This window comes from Eumetopias jubatus, unplaced genomic scaffold (genome assembly GCF_037043125.1).
Source record: "Eumetopias jubatus isolate StellerSeaLion01/CBP00866 unplaced genomic scaffold, mEumJub1_p1.0 scaffold_4, whole genome shotgun sequence".
In the NCBI taxonomy this organism is placed as follows: Eukaryota; Metazoa; Chordata; class Mammalia; order Carnivora; family Otariidae; genus Eumetopias; species Eumetopias jubatus.
This window is the reverse complement of record NW_028274810.1, coordinates 23,231,960-23,252,664: the sequence shown is the minus strand read 5'-3', so window position 1 is coordinate 23,252,664 and position 20,705 is coordinate 23,231,960. Positions and strand designations below refer to the sequence as shown.

Here is a 20,705-nt window from a genome sequence, read left to right as displayed (position 1 = left end):
TACACCTTAAACCAGACAAAAGAAAATTTATTTTCCTCTTCTATTGAGTTAATAGTACTGTTAAAAAAGATTTATTAACTAATGATAAAACTGTACTTAAAACAAACTCTGATTGGGGAGCAGATATACCACTCAAGTAATATAGTCATCGGTAATAGTTAAACGCAAAATGAGAAGCATAAATGGCGGTCTCTTATGAAAACAGGTGAACAGATTTAAATGACACTGTATAAATCCCTCAGTAATACAGATTCAACATACAGGAAAAGAGTGAAACTCAAAACACAAATAGTTAATCCCAGCACAGTACCTTCGATCTGATCTCCTGGTCTGAATGTCATCTGACTCACTGAAATGTTGTGAACAGGATCGGGGTGCGCAGTATGACCATGTGCAGGAACCATTCCATGGCATGACATTCCTACTTTTCCACTGGGATAATTAGCCACAGAACTAATGTGCAGCACAAGTATGAAGGTACCAAGGGTAAGTCCAAGAACTGCCATCTCAAAAAGAAGATTAAAAGTACATTATTCTCATATGTAATTAAAATATAAAGCTTTCATACCACAGAATAGTAATTCTAGATGGCTGCTTGGTGTCAACACCAAGACAGCTAACATATTTTCAAAAATATGTAATAAAAAGAATATGATATGTGAAGTTTGACCTAGATTTGCATCTCGGCTCTACCAATTACCAATTATGAGACCTTAACCAAATCACTTATGCCTCCACTTCCTTACCTGAAAAATTAGGAAACTAACACCGTCCTTTCAAGTTGTTTTAATAAAATGAAGATACAAAAAAATAAAATAAAGTTACAACCCAAAGTCTGACAAGGAAGAAAATAAATGTTAGCTTTTGTTAGCATGATTTAGAAATAATAAACCAGTCCACTAAAAGTGAAAGATTCTATTCTACTTTACCCTAGGAAGCTTAAAGAACAAATAAGAAATGTTTCTTCTGGATTTAAATAGCATCATCTAAATAAATCTCTGATATGACTTTTCCCAATTTCCCATTAAATTAATCATGACGGGGCGCCTGGGTGGCTCAGTCACTAAGTGTCTGCCTTCGGCTCAGGTCATGATCTCAGGGTCCTGGGATCTAGCCCCGCATCAGGCTCCCTGCTCTGCGGGAAGCCTGCTTCTCCCTCTCACACTCCCCTTGCTTGTGTTTCCTCTCTCGCTCTCTCTGTGTCAAATAAATAAAATCTTTTTTAAAAAATTAATTAATTAATCATGACAGAGTGGATAATTTAACTTGCAATACTGAAAACTAAGGATAACAGAGAACCAATTGCAAGAAACAATATTTCTATTACCCATAGCCCAGGTACTTCTGAATTAAGAAACACCATTGTCAGGCCAAGCAATATTCTTCTCTCGTCCAGTTTACCAGCCTCTTACCATCTGCCTAACAGAAAACCAGCTACTTTACGTCAGTCCCACCCTCTTGTAGCCTACAGCAATCACTTCACTTGGTCCTTATATTCAGAACCTGCAAATCACTGCATATAACAAGGCTAGAGGAGGATGGCAGGGACATGTTACATAGCAGTAAAAAAAAGTCAGCTTATGGAGAGGCTGTAGATGGGCAGAACCCAAGCAGCTCATTCTCCATAGATGGAGTTAGACAAAATAAAAGCACCCCTAGAATCACTAGAATAAATTACTCTTTTATGGTCATGTAAATTACAAACCCCACACTGAACCAGCACTAAACTGCAGGAATTCCTGCTAGACACCAGAAATTATGCTGGGGGCTACACATTTCAACCAGGCCTGCACCTTCCACCAGCAGCTATAAGTAGATAGCATAGAGTCCAATGGTAACACACACCCCTATCTTTTATCAAACATCAAATCTAGGTAGAGTTTTTCCCATTTAAGGATGAGCAAAAAGAACAAATAAGCAAATCAAGAGCGTCTGAAAAAAAAATGTATAACATAAGAGAAGCACAAAATTTCTCTATAGAGTCCTAAGAAAAACATAATTTTGAAAATGGTTAATTACTATAGGAAATAATATTTAGGAAAATAACTGTCTTAAACATATTACAGTGATCTATAATAATTATTTCTCAATAAAACTGGGAGAGAAAAAAAGGAGTACTAAAGAGTGGAGTAGTAGGAGAATTTTTCTATTCAAACATGGCTTTCATGTGGTTTTGTCAGGGGTGGACCTGCTTTTAGGACCAGGCAAGATTTGCTGGAGAGGATCAAGGTCATAGTTTTAACCATGTGACCTTAGCCAAATTATTATGAAGGTTAAATGCAGTAATGTGCCACTCAACTAAAGGATGGTATAGGGGAAGAGTCAGCCCAGTTTAGCAAATATTTATTTGGCACTGACTTCCTGCCAGGTGAAAGTGGAAACAAGACGTGATTTCTAGTCTCTGCTATGCATTGTTTAGCTGAATGACGTCAATCCAGTTAATCTCTGTCTCAGCTTCTTCATTTGTGAAATAGATGAACCAGGATAAATTCAGGATCACCTTCATGCCTAACATTATGATTTTAAGAAAGTCAAGTGGGGGGAGTCACCTGGGTGGTTCAGTCCGTTAAGTGTCTACGGCTCAGGTCATGATCTCAGGGTCCTGGGATGGAGCCCTGCCTCTCTGCTTAGTGGGGAGTCGCTTCTTCCTCTCCCTCTCCCTCTGCGATCTCTCTCACTCTTGCTCTCTCACTCTCGCTTTCTCTCAAATAAATAACATCTTTTTGAAAAATAAATAAATAGTAAAAATTTAAAGATTAAAAGGAAGGAAGGAAGGGAGGAAGGAAGGGAGGGAGGGAGAAAGGGAAGGAAGGAGGGAGGGAGGGAGGGAGGGAGGGAGGGAGGGAGGAAGCCAAGTGGGAAAGGCTATTGGGAATTATCAAAGCAAGAAGTGAAGCGTAAGCCCAGAAAGGGAAGTGACCAAGGCGCCACCACCTGTCAATCATTAGGAAAATATAACAAATGTAGTCAGGGAGAGAAGTAAACCATCAATTTCTTTATCCTTGGTCAGATGCTGACCATGAAGGGTGAAGCTCTATTTACATTACAATGGCTACTGACGGATTTTCCAGTTAATGATTTAAGAAACAGCCTTTTTTCAAAGTAATACTGTAATTCATTAGCCAACCTATGCCAACAGACTGCATAGTTATGAAAGAGAATAAGAAGTTATTCAAGGAATCATTTAAGTTAAAATCATGTAATGTGGATAATGAACTATATTGTATTCTGTTATGAGGTCTTCAAGCACTGAAAAACTCGCACCAATTTTGTATGATTCTTTAAAGTTTTTCATATTCATATTCAACGGTGGGTACAATATAGAAGATAAAACAAAAGTATCATAATTTGCATTTTGTCTGCCCAAAGAGAAACAGATTAGTTTAAAAAATTAAGAGAAGGTATCCTGATTCTCTGAAATATTCCCAAACCTGATGATATTTACATAGTTTTCTTTCTTGTCTGAAAAACAGGCATTTAGTAAAAAAAAAAGTATGATGACTGCTTATACCATGTTCTACATACATCTCAAAGATAAAACTTCAAAACAAATGTATTCTTTATTATTTAAATACCAAATTCTTGTACTTGCATGAATATTTAATTATTGTGATTGTGGACCACAGAGGCAAGTGATATTAATCAAGACAATATATTTAATTAAAACAAAGTAAAATTCAGATAAAATGAGAAGAATCCAATTGGAAAACATTTAGGTGTAAGAAAATCATTAGAATAAGGAGACTGTGTTAAGAATTTTTAACAAATTAGTCATTAAATGTCTTTTTATTGTGTCACTCCAAGAACATGTGAGAAAAAGAAGAAATGGAGGAAAGCATATCTTTTAAAACCATGTCAGATGATTCAACTAGCAAATAACTAATCAAGTCTAGTTATACTGCAATCAAGCTCTAGCTCTCATTGTTAGTCATTCATTTTAAATTAAGGCATCAAAAAGCTGAAAGTTAACATTCACACAAAAATTGTAGGAACTCAGGCCAGTAACACTCAATCTACATTACCAAGATATGAGTATAAGCACACAGTGAGAGTCTTAATCAATGCACAGCTATGGGGTAACAAGGTTTCTTAATTATGGGGAATGAGTTGTTAAAAAAAAAAATTTAACCAGAAGGATTCACTACAAAATATTTAAATAATTTAGAAAATGTTGGTTTGGGGTTTTTTTGGGGGGGGTTGCTACATGCAGGGAATTTATGTAATTTTTTACCATATTCAGATAAGGAAAATATGAAATATTTTTACATTATGACCCAACAAACATTTCAAGAGACATTATTTACCTTTATCACTTGGGATAAATTCATACATTTTCTATTCCTTTTTTTTATGTTGGTTTTATCTATCCTACTGAATCATTATTGTACAACCTATCAATTGATCTTAACCTGCAGTTTGAAAAATTACTTTAGAGCATATACAGACCATTAAGTTTCAGCCTTGAATCAAGCTCTAAATTAGGAGTATCAAGGATTTCAGTAAAAAAGGAGAGTTTTCAGAACCAAAGAAAAATAAGCCAAGCAATAGGGAGGATCTTGGAGATAGGAGATGGACTTATTCAATGAAAATGTCTTATTCTCTTTTATTCCATTTGTGAGCCTAAACAGAAACTATAAATACGGCTAATAAATGAGCATTCTCACGGTGACCTTCTGCATGAGAAAAAAAATTTTAATTAATCATAGCATAAAAACACTGCAATCCCTAAAGCATCTAAACGTTCCTTTCAGAATTTCCATCAACTGCATTCCACAATGTTCAAAGTAAATAACTACTCCTTACTCAATATAGTTTTCATTTTATTTTATTACTAGAATTACAATGGCATTATTCTCTTTCCCTTTGTTATAAGTGTAAAATATTTCAATTAATTTCTAAGTTAAACATGCTTTTGCTTCTAGGCTTTGGGCCTAGAAACAGAACCACCATTTATAATATTGCTTCTCTTGGGAAATGGAATTGAAATTCCAAGCGGAATTGGAAATTAATTTGGGGACCCAGCACATTTGCAATAACATCAGCATTTCAAATAGGATCTGGGGTAAACGTGACAGGCCTGTGACCAAAAACCTAAGAGGGACTAGGGCTAGAGGTAGAAAGAGGTGGAAATAGAGTGGCAGAGTTAGGTGGAAAGAATTTTAGAAAAATAGGTCGAACCATAAGAAGGATAAGGAGACTAAGTCAAAACAGTTAAGACTAGGCACAAGAGATACGCAGAAAGCAATGAAATTTCTAAGACATAAAGAAAAGGATTACATTTCTATTACACAGAAGGGAAGAAAGAGGACATAGCATGGAGAAAAAGAAAAAGAAACAAACATTTAATGAGAACCTAGAAGATACTACTATATCTAATATAATTCTTACAATAAGCAGATAGTATCTTCATTTTAGAGATGAAAAAACAGAGGCCAGGGAATGTACCCTAAATCACATATATTTTTAGGATTAGAACCTAAATGTAAGGGCAATGTCCATGTTCTCTCTTCACTTTGCATCACTGCTCCCTCCTTGCAGAGAGAAGGATGTAGAAAGAAAATAAATCCAGCAAGGATCCAAATTTCACAATGAACAATGTGAGTGGGGGCATACTGTGACAAAGTTGAAATCTAAATTAGCCTAATTCAGAATGTTGAAGGGCACCTGGCTGGCTGTCGGTAGAGCATAGGGTTCTTGACTTCAGGGTCATGAGTTCGAGCCCCACATTGGGCACAGAAAGTACTTTAGAAAAAAACTACAAGTGTTTGAAGGCACATGGCTGGCTCAGTCAGTAAATCATGCAATTCTTGATCTCAGGGTCCTGAGTTCAAGCCCCACATTAGTTGTAGAACTTACTTTAAAAAACAAAAAAAACAAAATATTGAGTCCACTCTAGGAGCCTAAGAAGCAATATAGAGAACTCTTTCATAGAACTAAAGTTCCTGAAAGAATGGACATTAAAACAACTAGTTTGATGCCTAAAAACACCAAGTTGTCAATAAATGATAACTGCCATTATTTATTATCACTATTAAATTTCCTTATCAGCAGTACGTGCTAATTTCTTCCCAACACTGTTGTGGTTAGACAAGTAAGATTTTCATATTTTTCTTTCACCTGCATTTAATTTGTTCAAGCCTTCTGAAATATTTCAGAAAATGTGCTCCCTTTCTTTCCAGCAATTTAACTTTAACTTCATAGAAAACTTCCACATCAAAAATTAAGTTGACTCTGATAGGAGAATGTCAAATTATAGAGAAATTGAAAAATAGGTCAAGTATTTCCACTTCTTCAGATAAAAATGTTTCAGACTCCATTTGCACAGCAGGAAGCAAAGAGAAAAAAAAGGTTTTTTTTTAGTTAACAATTAGAGTTATGACATTTTCAGAGATGGTTCTAAAAAACAAAGGGCACCAAAAATGACATATTGAATACCAATTTGAGATCTGTCAGGTCTAACAACATAAATGGTTGAAAAAAATTCTGAAAAAGAATTTAGAGTTTAAGTAAAAGCAAGAAAAAGTAAAGGGAAAGGTAGAGGAAACCACTAAAGAAAAAGTAATGGGGAACTCTACAATCTAATCCTGGTTTCCCTAACCACAGCATCCTCAGCAAGTAATGTTTCCATCTTCTTTAGTCACCTCTGGAAAAAAGATTGGAAGCAAATACCTTATAACATGATATAGAGCTTTCATCTGGGTTGTTCCACATGGCCCTCACAATAGCCCTGTCCTCAAAACAAAATTAGGTAGAAAGTGGAATGGCCCCTTCTCTAAAAATGCAAAACTAATAATGAAACAAAAGCAAATACCATTAATCTATCATTTAAATGACACTATTTATTGAATCCATTGTAGTCATCACAGTAGGTGCTTCACAGAAATGAACTCTAATCCTTGGAAGAAACATACAAAGGTTTTTTTTGTTTTTTTGTTTTTCATACAGACACTGAAGCTCAAGGAGGTTATAAAAAACTGCAGTCTAAGATCACACAGGGGCAGAACAGGAAAAAATTGTATTTCATTATAGATATTTAGAGGTATAAGGAGAAAATAAGAAGAGCTAACAATTACCAAGGGCTTACAACATGTCAGACATCATGTCAAGGATTTAGCATGCATTCCTTTTTTTTTTTTTTAAAGATTTTATTTATTTATTTGAGAGAGAGAGAATGAGAGATGGAGAGCACGAGAGGGAAGAGGGTCAGAGGGAGAGGCAGACTCCCCGCCGAGCAGGGAGCCCGATGCGGGACTCGATCCCAGGACTCCAGGATCATGACCTGAGCCGAAGGCAGTCGCTCAACCGACTGAGCCACCCAGGCACCCTTCAGCATGCATTCCTAAAAAGAACCCAGGAAGGTGTGAAGGGTATAATCGTTCCCACTATGTAAAATAGGGCACTGATTAAGACATTTATCAGAGGCACAGCAAATGAGTGGTGACAAGTATGGTCTCTGATCTGGCTTCTGAGGTTTTAACCGATAAGCCATCCATAACTTCAGATCAGACCCTGAAGGCTGACATGGTAAGTAAACAAGGCATTATGGAGGAAAACAGGTTCAGAATGTACATAATTTGAACAAAAGCAATAAAAGAACCAAAGATGGAAAGAAAAAAGTGGGCATGGACTCTTGGGGGCCCTTAAAGGATTGTCAGAAATAGTCATTGTAAAAATATTGTAATTAAGTCTGGTTCCTCTTCATGCCTCATACATGAACGTATCCACTCCCAAGACTTTTTACCTTGGCCCCCACATTTCTCTGCAATCTCATCATCATTTCCATGGCCTGTTTTCATCCCTAAGATATCTCCCAAATCTTCCAATTGCCCCCACCCCACATCTCCACAATGCTTTCACTCAAATTCCGACTCTATGTAGATTGCTGTTTGGACAGCAATAAGCTTAATTTGCCTGCAATGAAATTCATCATCTTTTCCTCCACACTAGCTCTTACATCTGACTTCCCTATTCTGATGGTGGCCTGTCAACCTATTTCTGGTCAGCAATACTCGAAACCCCATATTCTCAAGACTTGACCCCAAATACTCTTTTAGACCCCAATTACCAAACAAGCTCTTCAGATTCTTCCTCCACCCTTTCACCCTCCTACCTACCCCTTTTGCATCTCTCTCCTACTTTCCATTCTTTCTATTACATCTGTTTGACACTTTCCATTCTGCCATCACCTCCAAGCACAAAGCCTTCATTGTCTGTCACCAAAATTAATGAAACACTCTCAATTGGCCTCTGTTTCTTTATCTCCATTCCAATCTGTCCTACACAACATCAGAGATCATTTTCCTAAAGCACAATTCTTATCGTATCACTCTTCTCCCCAGAAACCTTCATCAGCTTCCCAGGAATTATTAAGGACAAAAACTTTAGACATTTAATGTTTCATACTATTCAGCCCAACCCCATTTTAAGGATTTTTTTTCTCCCATGCTCTTGCAACAACGTACCATTTGTACTAACTCCTGGAATAAGCACCACTCCTTCTTTCTACCCATGTCCTGCCTTCTAACTGGGACCTCCATTATTTCATGCATCAAATTCTTACCCATGTAAAAACAGATGTTAAATGGGAAAAAATAAGATACAAAAATCTCTGTACACTATGCTTTTTATGTTAAAAAAAAGAAATTCATTGCCTGTCATTTTATGGAAAATGCAAGAGACTGCTAATATCCAGTATAAGCAAGAATGTAGAAAAATGAGCACACTCATCACAATGAAAAGTGTAAACTGGCACAATATTTTTGGAGGAAATTTGACAGTATCCTACTAAACTAAAATATGCTTAACCTCTGACCTAGGAATTTCACTTCTAGGAATTTATCCTACAGAAAAACTCACACAGGGGGCGGAGCAAGATGGCGGAGGAGTAGGAGACCTGGATTTCATCTGGTCTCAGGAATTCAGCTGAATAGGGATCAAACCATTCTGAACACCTACAAACTCAACATGAGACTGAAGAAGAGAGTAGCAACAACTCTCTGAACAGAGAAGCGACCACTTACTGGAAGGTAGGACGTGCGGAGAAGTGAACCCGAGGCGATATTCGGGAGGCTAGACGGCGGGGGAGGGGGCCTCCGTCGGCCGCTTCTGGCAAGTGATAGAGCCGCGGAGCACAAAATCGGAACTTTGAGAAGTCGGCTCCACTGAGGGACGTCGCTCCAGTGGCTAAGCGGGGGGTGGAACCCTCGCAGGACAGTGTGGTCTCAGGACCCTCGGGGTCACAGAAAGACCAGGGGTGCCTGAGTGCAGCAGAGCTCCCAGGTATTGGACTGGGGAAGCCAGCTGCAGAGACAGAGCGGAGGCGCAGGCTCTCGGCTCCGGGTTGCCATAAACTGTGATCTGCAGCCCAGTTGGGCCACTGCTCCTCCAGCAGGGACCCAACAATCGGAAGATCCAGGGAGACCCCCCTCCCTCCCCAGGGAGGAGCGGTGCAGAAGTGCACCGCAGGGATCTACTGGGTTTGGAGACTCCACACAGGGTCGAGTGCCAGAGATAGAAACGCTCAGTCACAGGCCGGGTGAGCACGCAGTGCGGCCGGCGGGAGACAAGGGAGATGGGAGTGATTGCTTTTCTCTGGGGGGGCGCACTGAGGAGCGTGGCCCCGAGTTCTCAGCTCCTCCGAGTGGAGATTGGGAGGCCACCATTTTCACCCTGGTCCTCCAAAGCTGTACCAGAGCTTGCAGGGAACAAAAGCTCCTGAGAGCAAACCCGAGCAGATTGCTTAGCCCGGGCGGACAAGGGTGGGGCAATTCCGCCTCCAGCAAAGACATTTGGGAACCACGGCAACAGGCCCCTCCCCCAGAAGATCAGCACAAACAGCCAGCAAGCCAAGACCAAGTTTACCAATCAAAGAGAACAGGAGAACTCCAGCGCTAGGGTAATACTACACATAGAATTCATGGCTTTTTTTACCATGATTCATTAGTTTTTCAAAGTTAATTTTTTTAACTGTTTTTTTTAATTTTTCTTTTTCCCTCTTTCAACCAACATCTTCTCAATCCCTTTTTTTAAAAAAACATCTTTTATTTTTCATTTTTAGAATCATATTTTATCCCTTCATAGTAGTTACCCTTATTTTTGGCATATATATGTGAATTGTTCTTTCTTAAAATTTTGAGATACAGTTTCTTCTAACAGATCAAAATATACCCTAAATCACTAGTGTATGGCTTTGTTCTAGTCTCCTGCCTGATCACATTCTCTACCTTTTTTTTCTTTCGTTTTTCTTTTTCTTTTTCTTTTTTTAAATCTTTCTTTTTTCAAACAACTTCTTATCAATCCCTTTTATAAAATCTTTTATAATTTTCATCTTTACAGTCATCTTCCATCCCTTCATTGTATCAACCCTTATTTTGTACATATATAAGTCTTTCTTCCTTTAAAATTTTAGGAGGCACTTTTTTCTAACAGACCAAAATACGCCCAAAATCTAGTGTGTGGCACTGATCTATGCACTAGCCTGTTCATATTTGATCATATTCTGTTTTTTTGTATTGTTCTGTCTTTGTTTTTATCTTTTTCTTTTTGTTTTTTTTTTTCTTTCTTTTCTCTTTCTTTTCTCTTTCTTTCCCTTTCTTTTCCCCTGGTTTCAGGTCTTTTCTGATTTGTTTAGAGTATATTTGCTGGGGACATTGTTAACCTGGTAGCATTTTGTTCTCTCATTCATCTGTTCTCCTCTGGACAAAATGACAAGACGAAAAAAATCACCTCAGCAAAAAGAACAAGAGATAGTACCGTCAGCCAGGGACCTACTCAATATGGACATTAGTACGATGTCGGACCTAGAGTTCAGAGTCATGACTTTGAAGATACTAGCTGGGCTTGAAAAAAGCGTGCAAGTTATTAGAGAAACCCTTCCTGGAGAAATAAAAGAGCTAAAATCTAACCAAGTCAAAATCAAAAAGGCTATTAATGAGGTGCAATCAAAAATGGGGGCACTAACTGCTAGGATAAATGAGGCAGAAGAGAGAATCAGCGATATAGAAGACCAAATGATGGAAAATAAAGAGGCTGAGAAAAAGAGAGAGAAACAACTACAGGATCACGAGGGGAGAATTCAAGAGATAAGCGATACAATAAGATGAAACATTAGAATAATTGGGATCCCAGAAGAAGAAGAAAGAGAGAGAGGGGCAGAAGGTATATTGGACCAAATAATAGCGGAGAACTTCCCTAATGTGAGGAAGGAAACAGGCATCAAAATCCAGGAGGCACAGAGAACCCCTCTCAAAATCAATAGTAATAGGTCAACACCCCGACATCTAATAGTAAAACTTACAAGTCTCAGAGACAAAGAGAAAATCCTGAAAGCAGCTCGGGAGAAGAGATATGTAACCTACAATGGTAGAAATATTAGATTGGCAACAGACCTATCCACAGAGACCTGGCAGGCCAGAAAGGACTGGCATGATATCTTCAGAGCACTAAACGAGAAAAATATGCAGCCAAGAATACTATATCCAGCTAGGCTCCCATTGAAAAATGAAGGAGAGATAAAAAGCTTCCAGGACAAACAAAAACTAAAGGAATTTGCAAACACGAAACCAGCCCTTCAAGAAATATTGAAAGGGGTCCTCTAAGCAAAGAGAGAGCCTAAAAGCAGCATAGATCAGAAAGGAACACAGACAATATACAGTAACAGTCACCTTACAGGCAATACAATGGCACTAAATTCATATCTTTCAATAGTTACCCTGAATGTAAATGGGCTAAATGCCCCGATCAAAAGACACAGGCTATCAGATTGGATTAAAAAACAAGACCCATCCATATGCTGTCTTCAAGAGACTCATTTTAGACCCAAACACACCCCCAGATTGAAAGTGAGGGGGTGGAAAACCATTTACCATGCTAATGGACACCAAAAGAAAGCTGGGGTGGCAATCCTTATATCAGACAAATTAGATTTTAAAACAAAGACTGTAATAAGAGATGAAGAAGGACACTATATCCTACTTAAAGGGTCTATCCAACAAGAAGATCTAACAATTGTAGATATCTATGCCCCGAACATGGGAGCAGCCAATTATATAAGGCAATTAATAACAAAAGCGAAGAAACACATTGACAACAATACAATAATAGTGGGGGACTTTAACACCCCCCTGACTGAAATGGACAGATCATCTAAGCAAAAGATCAACAAGGAAATAAAGACTTTAAATGACACACTGGACCAAATGGACTTCACAGACATATTCAGAACATTCCATCCCAAAGCAACGGAATACACATTCTTCTCTAGTGCCCATGGAACATTCTCCAGAATCGATCACATCCTAGGTCACAAATCAGGTCTCAACCGGTACCAAAAGATTGGGATCATTCCCTGCATATTTTCAGACCACAATGCTTTGAAACTAGAACTCAATCACAAGAGGAAAGTTGGAAAGAACTCAAATACATGGAGGCTAAAGAGCATCCTACTAAAGAATGAATGGGTCAACCAGGAAATTAAAGAAGAATTAAAAAAAATTCATGGAAACCAATGAAAATGAAAACACAACTGTTCAAAATCTTTGGGATACAGCAAAGGCAGTCCTGAGAGGAAAGTATTTAGCAATACAAGCCTTTCTCAAGAAACGAGAAAGGTCTCAAATACACAACCTAACCCTACACCTAAAGGAGCTGGAGAAAGAACAGCAAATAAAGCCTAAACCCAGCAGGAGAAGAGAAATAATAAAGATCAGAGCAGAAATCAATGAAATAGAAACAAAAGAACAGTAGAACAGATCGACGAAACTAGGAGCTGGTTCTTTGAAAGAATTAACAAGATTGATAAACCCCTGGCCAGACTTACCAAAAGAAAAGAGAAAGGACCCAAATCAACAAAATCATGAATGAAAGAGGAGAGACCACAACCAACACCAAAGAAATACAAACAATTATAAGAACATATTATGAGCAACTCTATGCCAGCAAATTAGATAACCTGGAAGAAATGGGTGCATTCCTAGAGATGTATCAACTACCAAAACTGAACCAGGAAGAAATAGAAAACCTGAACAGACCTATAACCACTAAGGAAATTGAAGAAGTCATCAAAAATCTCCCAACAAACAAAAGCCCAGGGCCAGATGGCTTCCTAGGGGAATTCTATCAGACATTTAAAGAAGAATTAATACCTATTCTCCTGAAACTGTTCCAAAAAAATAGAAATGGAAGGAAAACTTCCAAATTCATTTTATGAGGCCACCATTACCTTGATCCCAAAACCAGAAAAAGACCCCATCAAAAAGGAGAATTACAGACCAATATCCTTGATGAACATGGATGCAAAAATTCTCACCAAAATACTAGCCAATAGGATCCAACAGTACATTAAAAGGATTATTCACCATGACCAAGTGGGATTTATCCCTGGGCTGCAAGGCTGGTCCAACATCCGCAAATCAATCGACGTGATACAATACATTAACAAAAGAAAGAACAAGAATCATATGATCCTTTCAATAGATGCAGAAAAAGCATTTGACAAAGTACAGCATCCTTTCTTGATCAAAACTCTTCAGAGTATAGGGATAGAGGGTACATACCTCAATATCATAAAAGCCATCTATGAAAAACCCACAGCGAATATCATTCTCAATGGGGAAAAGCTGAGATCTTTTCCCCTAAGGTCAGGAACGCGGCAGGGATGTCCACTATCACCACTGCTATTCAACACAGTATTAGAAGTCCTAGCCACAGCAATCAGACAACAAAAAGAAATCAAAGGCATCCAAATCGGCAAAGAGGAAGTCAAACTCTCACTCTTTGCAGATGGTATGATACTGTATGTGGACAACCCAAAAGACTCCACCCCAAAACTGCTAGAACTCATACAGGAATTCAGTAAAGTAGCAGGATATAAAATCAATGCACAGAAATCAGTGGCATTCCTATACACCAACAACAAGACAGAAGAGAGACAAATCAAGGAGTCGATCCCATTTACAACTGCACCCAAAACCATAAGATACCTAGGAATAAATTTAATCAAAGAGGCAAGGGATCTGTACTCAGAAAACTATAAAATACTCAGGAAAGAAATTGAAGAAGACACAAAGAAATGGAAAAACTTTCCATGCTCATGGATTGGAAGAACAAACATTGTGAAGATGTCAATGCTACCTAGAGCAATCTACACATTCAATGCAATCCCCATCAAAATACCATCCACTTTTTTCAAAGAAATGGAACAAATAATCCTAAAATTTGTATGGAACCAGAAGAGACCCCGAATAGCCAGAGGAATATTGAAAAAGAAAAGCAAAGCTGGCGGCATCACAATTCCGGACTTCAAGCTCTATTACAAAGCTGTCATCATCAAGACAGTATGGTACTGGCACAAAAACAGACACATAGATCAATGGAACAGAATCAAGAGCCCAGAAATGGACCCTCAACTCTATGGTCAACTAATCTTTGACAAAGCAGGAAAGAATGTCCAATGGGAAAAAGACAGTCTCTTCAACAAATGGTGTTGGGAAAATTGGACAGCCACATGCAGAAGAATGAAACTGGACCATTTCCTTACACCACACACAAAAATAGACTCCAAATGGTTGAAAGACCTAAACGTGAGACAGGAGTCCATCAAAATCCTAAAGGAGAACACAGGTAGCAACCTCTTCGACCTCAGCCGCAGCAACTTCTTCCTAGAAACATCGCCAAAGGCAAGGGAAGTAAGGGCAAAAATGAACTATTGGGATTTCATCAAGATAAAAAGCTTTTGCACAGCAAAAGAAACGGTCCACAAAACCAAAAGACAACCGACAGAATGGGAGAAAATATTTGCAAATGACATATCAGATAAAGGACTAGTATCCAAAATCTATAAAGAACTTATCAAACTCAACACCCAAAGAACAAATGATCCAATCAAGAAATGGGCAGCAGACATGAACAGACATTTTTCCAAAGAAGACATTCAAATGGCCAAAAGACACATGAAAAAGTGCTCAACATCATTCGGCATCAGGAAAATCCAAATCAAAACCTCAATGAGATACCACCTCACACCAGTCAGAATGACTAAAATGAACAAGTCAGGAAACGACAGATGTTGGCGGGGATGCGGAGAAAGGGGACCCCTCCTACACTGTTGGTGGGAATGCCAGCTGGTGCATCCACTCTAGAAAAACAGTATGCAGGTTCCTCAAACAGTTGAAAATAGAGCTACCATACGATCCAGCAATTGCACTACTGGGTATTTACCACAAAGATACAAATGTAGGGATCCGAAGGGGTACGTGCACCCCAATGTTTATAGCAGCAATGTCCACAATAGCCAGACTGTGGAAAGAGCCAAGATGTCCATCGACAGATGAATGGATAAAGAAGATGTGGTATATATATACACAATGGAATATTATGCAGCCATCAAAAGGAATGAGATCTTGCCATTTGCAACAACGTGGATGGAACTGGAGGGTATTATGCTGAGTGAAATAAGTCAATCAGAGAAAGAGATGTATCATATGACCTCACTGATATGAGGAATTCTTAATCTCAGGAAACAAACTGAATGTTGCTGGAGTGATGGGGGGTGGGAGGGATGGGGTGGCTGGGTGATAGGGTAGGGTATGTGCTATGGTGAGCGCTGTGAATTGTGCAAGACTGTTGAATCAAAGATCTGTACTTCTGAAACAAATAATGCAACATATGTTAAAAAAAAAGAAAAAGAAGAAGATAGCAGGAGGGGAACAATGAAGGGGAGTAAGTTGGAGGGGGAGACGAACCAGGAGAGAGGATGGACTCTGAAAAACAAACTGAGGGTTCTAGAGGGGAGGAGGGTGGGGGGATGGGTTAGCCTGGTGATGGATATTAAAGAGGGCACATTCTGTGTGGAGCACTGGGTGTTATGCACAAAGAATGAATCATGGAACACTACATGAAGAACTAATGATGTAATGTATGGTGATTAACATAACAATAAAAAATTTTAAAAAAAGAAAAACTCACACAGACAAAAATTATATTTGTAGTAACAAAAATTTAAGACAATTTGTGTGGTTACAAAAATAAGCTAGACTATATCCAGACTATAGAATACTGTATACTCACTCACTTAAAAGAATGAAATAGAAAAGTCAATGATGGGGCACCTGGGTGGCTCACTCAGTTAAGCCTTTGGCTTAGGTCATGGGATCAAGCCCCACATTGGGACTCCTTGCTCAGCAGGAAGGCTGCTTCTCCCTCTCCCTCTGCCTGCCACTCCCCGTTTGTGCTCTCTCTCTCTCTGTCAAATAAATAAATAAAAATAAAGGAAAAACATTTAAAAAAAGAATAGTAAATGACAAATGTAACAGCTAATAATTACTGAGTGCTTTATGGGAGCTAGGTATTCTTCTTTTAAGTGCTTTGCAAGTATCAACTCGTTTCACAAAATCCCTAAGACATGAGTCTGCATATACTTAAGTGGAAACATGCTCCTGCCACACTGAGGAATGAAAACAAGCAGATTACAAAATGATATGTAGTATAATGAAAGAAATGTTACTTAAAAGTTAAAGGGAAAAGAAAAAAAAACCTTCTACTCCATCCTTTAACAATTCTCAAGAGTGGTTACCCCCAGGAGAGTGTTTTCAATAGGGGAAGAGGAGTGGACTTCCTCTTTTTAATCCTCATTGTATTGTGCATATTTTTTAAAAGCATGTAGTGTTCATAATATAAAAATAATCTAAAAATTTTAAAGCATGTAGTGGCTTATAATATAATAAAAGATAATAATTTATAACTACAAAATACGGATATATAAAGGCTGTAAAGAAATACAATAAAACAACTTAGCTTTTTTTCTTTTATCTATTTTCATTCTATGTTACTTTCACTGCTTTTGTTTGTTTTTGTTTTAGTAAATAAAACCTCCTCCCCTCTTTCAAGGTCCATTTCAAATACCATCAACTACTGTATCCTGTGAGACAGTGAACAGTTTCGACATCAAAATCACATAGTTCGAATCCAGCTGCAAGTTTGAATCCAGCAGGCACCATTTTAGTGACTGTGGGCAAATTATTTAACCTCACCAGGCTTTGGTTTTCTTGTTTTGTGAAGAGAAAATGCAACAAATACCAAGGTGCTTTGTGAAGGTTAAATAAAGCAATACATATGAAACATCTAGCACAGTGCCCACCATAAACCAGGTCTCCCATTACAATCTTAGTAGGAAACAAACTGAGGATTGCTGGAGGGGAGAAGCAGGTGGGGGGGGTAACTGGGTGATGGACATTAAGGAGGGCACGTGATGTAATGAGCACTGGGTACTATATAAGACTGATGAATCACTGACCTCTACCTCTGAAACCAATAATAAATTATATGTTAATTGAATTTAAATAAAAATAAATAAATTAAAAGAAAAATAAATAAAATCTCCTTCTTTCCATGGAGTCTTGCCTAATTCTATCATCTTCTGTAACTGCTCTCTCTTTGGAACCTCCAGAAGTTTTGCTTTTGCTAATAAAAAATGTTATCACACTTGCCCCAACTGGTGACTTGTGGCCAGCTTGTTGATCCCCTTTCCCACTGACTAGCAGACAACCTTGAAAATAGAGCTTGTACAGTGTGATTTCCAGAGAATCTGACATTACCCAAATGGAGAGCTGTGAAACAGAAGCTACACTTGGCCAAAATAGTCAACATGTTAGCTTACTAAGCAACTTACCAGAACTCATCCCCTTAAACAAAATAAAATGTCTAGCTCATTGTTTTCAACAAATCAGTAAACCAAATTTTAGCCTCCACCTCCGTATAGTCCTCAAATCTTTCCACTTTTTCTTTAATTCAGAAGAAAAAGAAAATATCTGAACTTAAAAGTTTAGCTTTGTAAAGAAATATCCCTGATAACACATTTACAAACTGAAAAATCTCCTTTGCCCCCAGGTAAGCACTGACAAGATTAAAAAAAAAAAAAAAAAAAGGAGGGGGGTGCCAAAGGTCTTACCAGAGCCTTTCTGAAATTCTAAAGGCACACCAGGGGTAGGGGGTGGGGGGAGCTAAAATTTCTAGATTAAAACATACTTTAAAACCAACTAAGGCTCTAAGTAATCTGCATACAGGTAATTATGCCATTAAGTTTAATTATAAAAGTTTCCACAGTTTCAATTTTTTTTTAAAAAGGAGAAAGAAACACACGTGCATGAATAAAGTCCATGCTTTTCAGGACCCCAAGCATGACTCTACTTATAATCACCCATTTCTTGGGATTAAAGCTCGTTAGTCAAAGTCACAGGACACCTTATTATCCTAACTTGTTTGTGAAAACTCATTAGCTCAATACAAGCTTCAGAACATAATTTGTTAAAGCATTCATTCGGCATCGCCGGCCACCCCCATCATCACAGTCGCCTGCTCTCATTACTGTTGCCTTAGCTGGCTTCAATTTTTAAACACTTTGCAAAGAGCTCTGGCTTAAAGAGAACAGAAGGAGACGCTTACCTTGAGAAGCGAAGGCAGCCTAGCCAACTTCCGGTTTTGTTACAATTTGTATCTCCTTTCAGCAGCTGGGTGGAGCCAGCTTACCCAGTGACCAGAAGGCAACGTTTCCCAAGCTAAGCAGCAAAACTTGATTTGCAAGACCAGTAGACCAGTACTCGTTTTTGGACTCCATTTCTGAGAATTAAGGGTTCTGTTTTACATACAAGAGCACTTTGCCAAGTAATAGTTGTTTCATTGAGAAAATTGTGTGCCTTTAACTACAAAACCACTTGGAAATACGTATCTGTTCTATACATTCTAAGTAAAGACAAACAAAGGAACCTAGTTGTGCTTAGGTAGAGTTGCCAAATTTAGCAAATTAAAATACTGGATGCCTGCTTAAACTCAATTTCAGATAAACAACCAATATAAATGTTCTATGCAGTATTTGGAATATAATTATACTAAAAAAATAATTGTTTTTTCTGGCAACTCTAAGGCATAACCGTGATTAGCAAATTATTTCAATTAACTACAAAAGGTGCAAAAGAATCAGATTGCATAGAACTGAAACCTTGGAAAGTAAATGATATCATGCAAAAGAATTATTTTAGTTTGCAAAATTCACTCAGAAACTTAGGAGTTTAGTTTTCATTTCTTTTTAAGCCGTTAATCTTTGTTTTGCACAAGATTTTTTTGCAAAAGAACATTTTTAGGGCTAGGAAAAGACAATGTATCTACAAATATTAAAACATTCCACTGCAGGCTATGAATCACAAGTGCAGACTGGAAAATAAATGATGTCATATACACTTTGACCTGTGATCCCTGGTTGGCAATCAACACTACTAAATTCTCTAAAACCATTTTAAAAGGAGAGAAGAGAGATGAAAGAACACCATCACTTTAATCTTTCTCCTTAAGAACTAGTCGTTAAGCATCTGCCTTGGCTCAGGTCATGATCCCCGGGTCCTGGAATTGAGCCCCATATAGGGCTCCCTGCTCTACCGGAAGACTGCTTCTCCCTCTCCCACTCCCCCTGCTTGTGTTCCCTCTCTCGTTGTGTCTCTCTCTGTCAAATAAATAAAATCTTAAAAAAAAAAAAAGAACTAGTCACAATTGACAAAAACCCCTCTTTATAGGATTTTAGAGAGAGGCTTTTAAAAAAGATGCCAGAGAGCTGGTTCTCTATTCTAAAGCTGTGTGAAATGTGAATAGACTCTAAGTAAGTAGAGCTTCATTCCTTCTGTATAAAGCCTCAGGTGATGACAGAGATTTCTGCAGTCATAATTAAACCTTTTCCAGAAACAGTCCCCAGTGGACACTTTGCATGCCAAAAGCATGATTAAAAAAAAACCTATAAGACAAATAATTCTTAGAATACATCATTGTAATCTTTCATCCTAAAGCACTCTTAAACGGATGAACATGGGCGGGTGGAGGGGGAGGCAAGCCAGGAAACAGACTCTTAACTGTAGAGAACTAAGGGTTACCAGAGGGGAGGTGGGCAGGGGGATGGGTGAAATAGGTGATGGTGATTAAGGAGGGCACTTGTGATGAGCACTGGGTATTGTATGGAAGTGCTGAGTCACTAAATTCTACACCTGAAACTAGTATTACAGTGTATGTTAACTAACGGGAATTTAAATAAAAACTTGAAAAACTAAATAAATAGTAGTGGGAAGGGGCACAGTGGGAACAACTAAATAGAGAGGCTTAGCTCTATCTAAAAGCACCCTTTTCCAGGCCTACCATTTCCCCTAAAGTCTCCAGCTGTAACTCCCCTTATCACTCCCTGCCAGATGTCCACCTCTACCAGGCTCTTTCTTCATCAGCTCCTTGTCAGCTGTTCCCAAAAGGAACCAAATTTAGTAAGATGTTCAATGGAGCTTGGACTCTGAGAAGTTGATACTATCCTACTGGATTCCATTCCCGTGCCTCTGCATTAGCAGTTCTCAAATTTTTCGGTCCAGACTCCTTTACAACTTTTAAAAAATTACTGTGGACCCCAAAGAGATATTCATTTATATGGATGATATCTATCATTATAAGTATTAAAAATTAAAAGTGAGAAATATTTCAATACTTAAAAATTCATTTTTTAAATTTTTTAAAAAGATTTTATTCATCTATTTGACAGAGTGAGAGAACACAAGCAAGGGAGACAGTAAAGGGAAAGGGAGAAGCCCGATGCGAGACTCGATCCCAGGATCCTGGGATCATGACCTGAGCCAAAGGCAGACGCTTAACCATCTAAGCCACCCAGGCGCCCCAAATTCATTTTTAAA

At 38.3% G+C, this 20,705-nt stretch overlaps 1 protein-coding gene across 2 annotated transcripts in view; it reads right to left on the bottom strand.

Annotated features, from left to right (window-relative positions):
* The window catches only part of FRRS1 (ferric chelate reductase 1), a 49,881-nt gene extending 31,430 nt beyond the window's left edge, over positions 1-18,451 (bottom strand). For both annotated transcript variants that reach the window (XM_028102204.2, XM_028102206.1), the window contains exons 1-2: positions 18,439-18,451; positions 311-506 (exon numbers count right to left, since the gene is read on the bottom strand). In XM_028102204.2, coding sequence (XP_027958005.1) covers positions 311-506 — 196 coding nt within the window. In that variant the 5' untranslated portion in view covers positions 18,439-18,451. The remainder of the gene's footprint in view (positions 1-310; positions 507-18,438) is intronic.
* Positions 18,452-20,705: the final 2,254 nt, after the last annotated feature.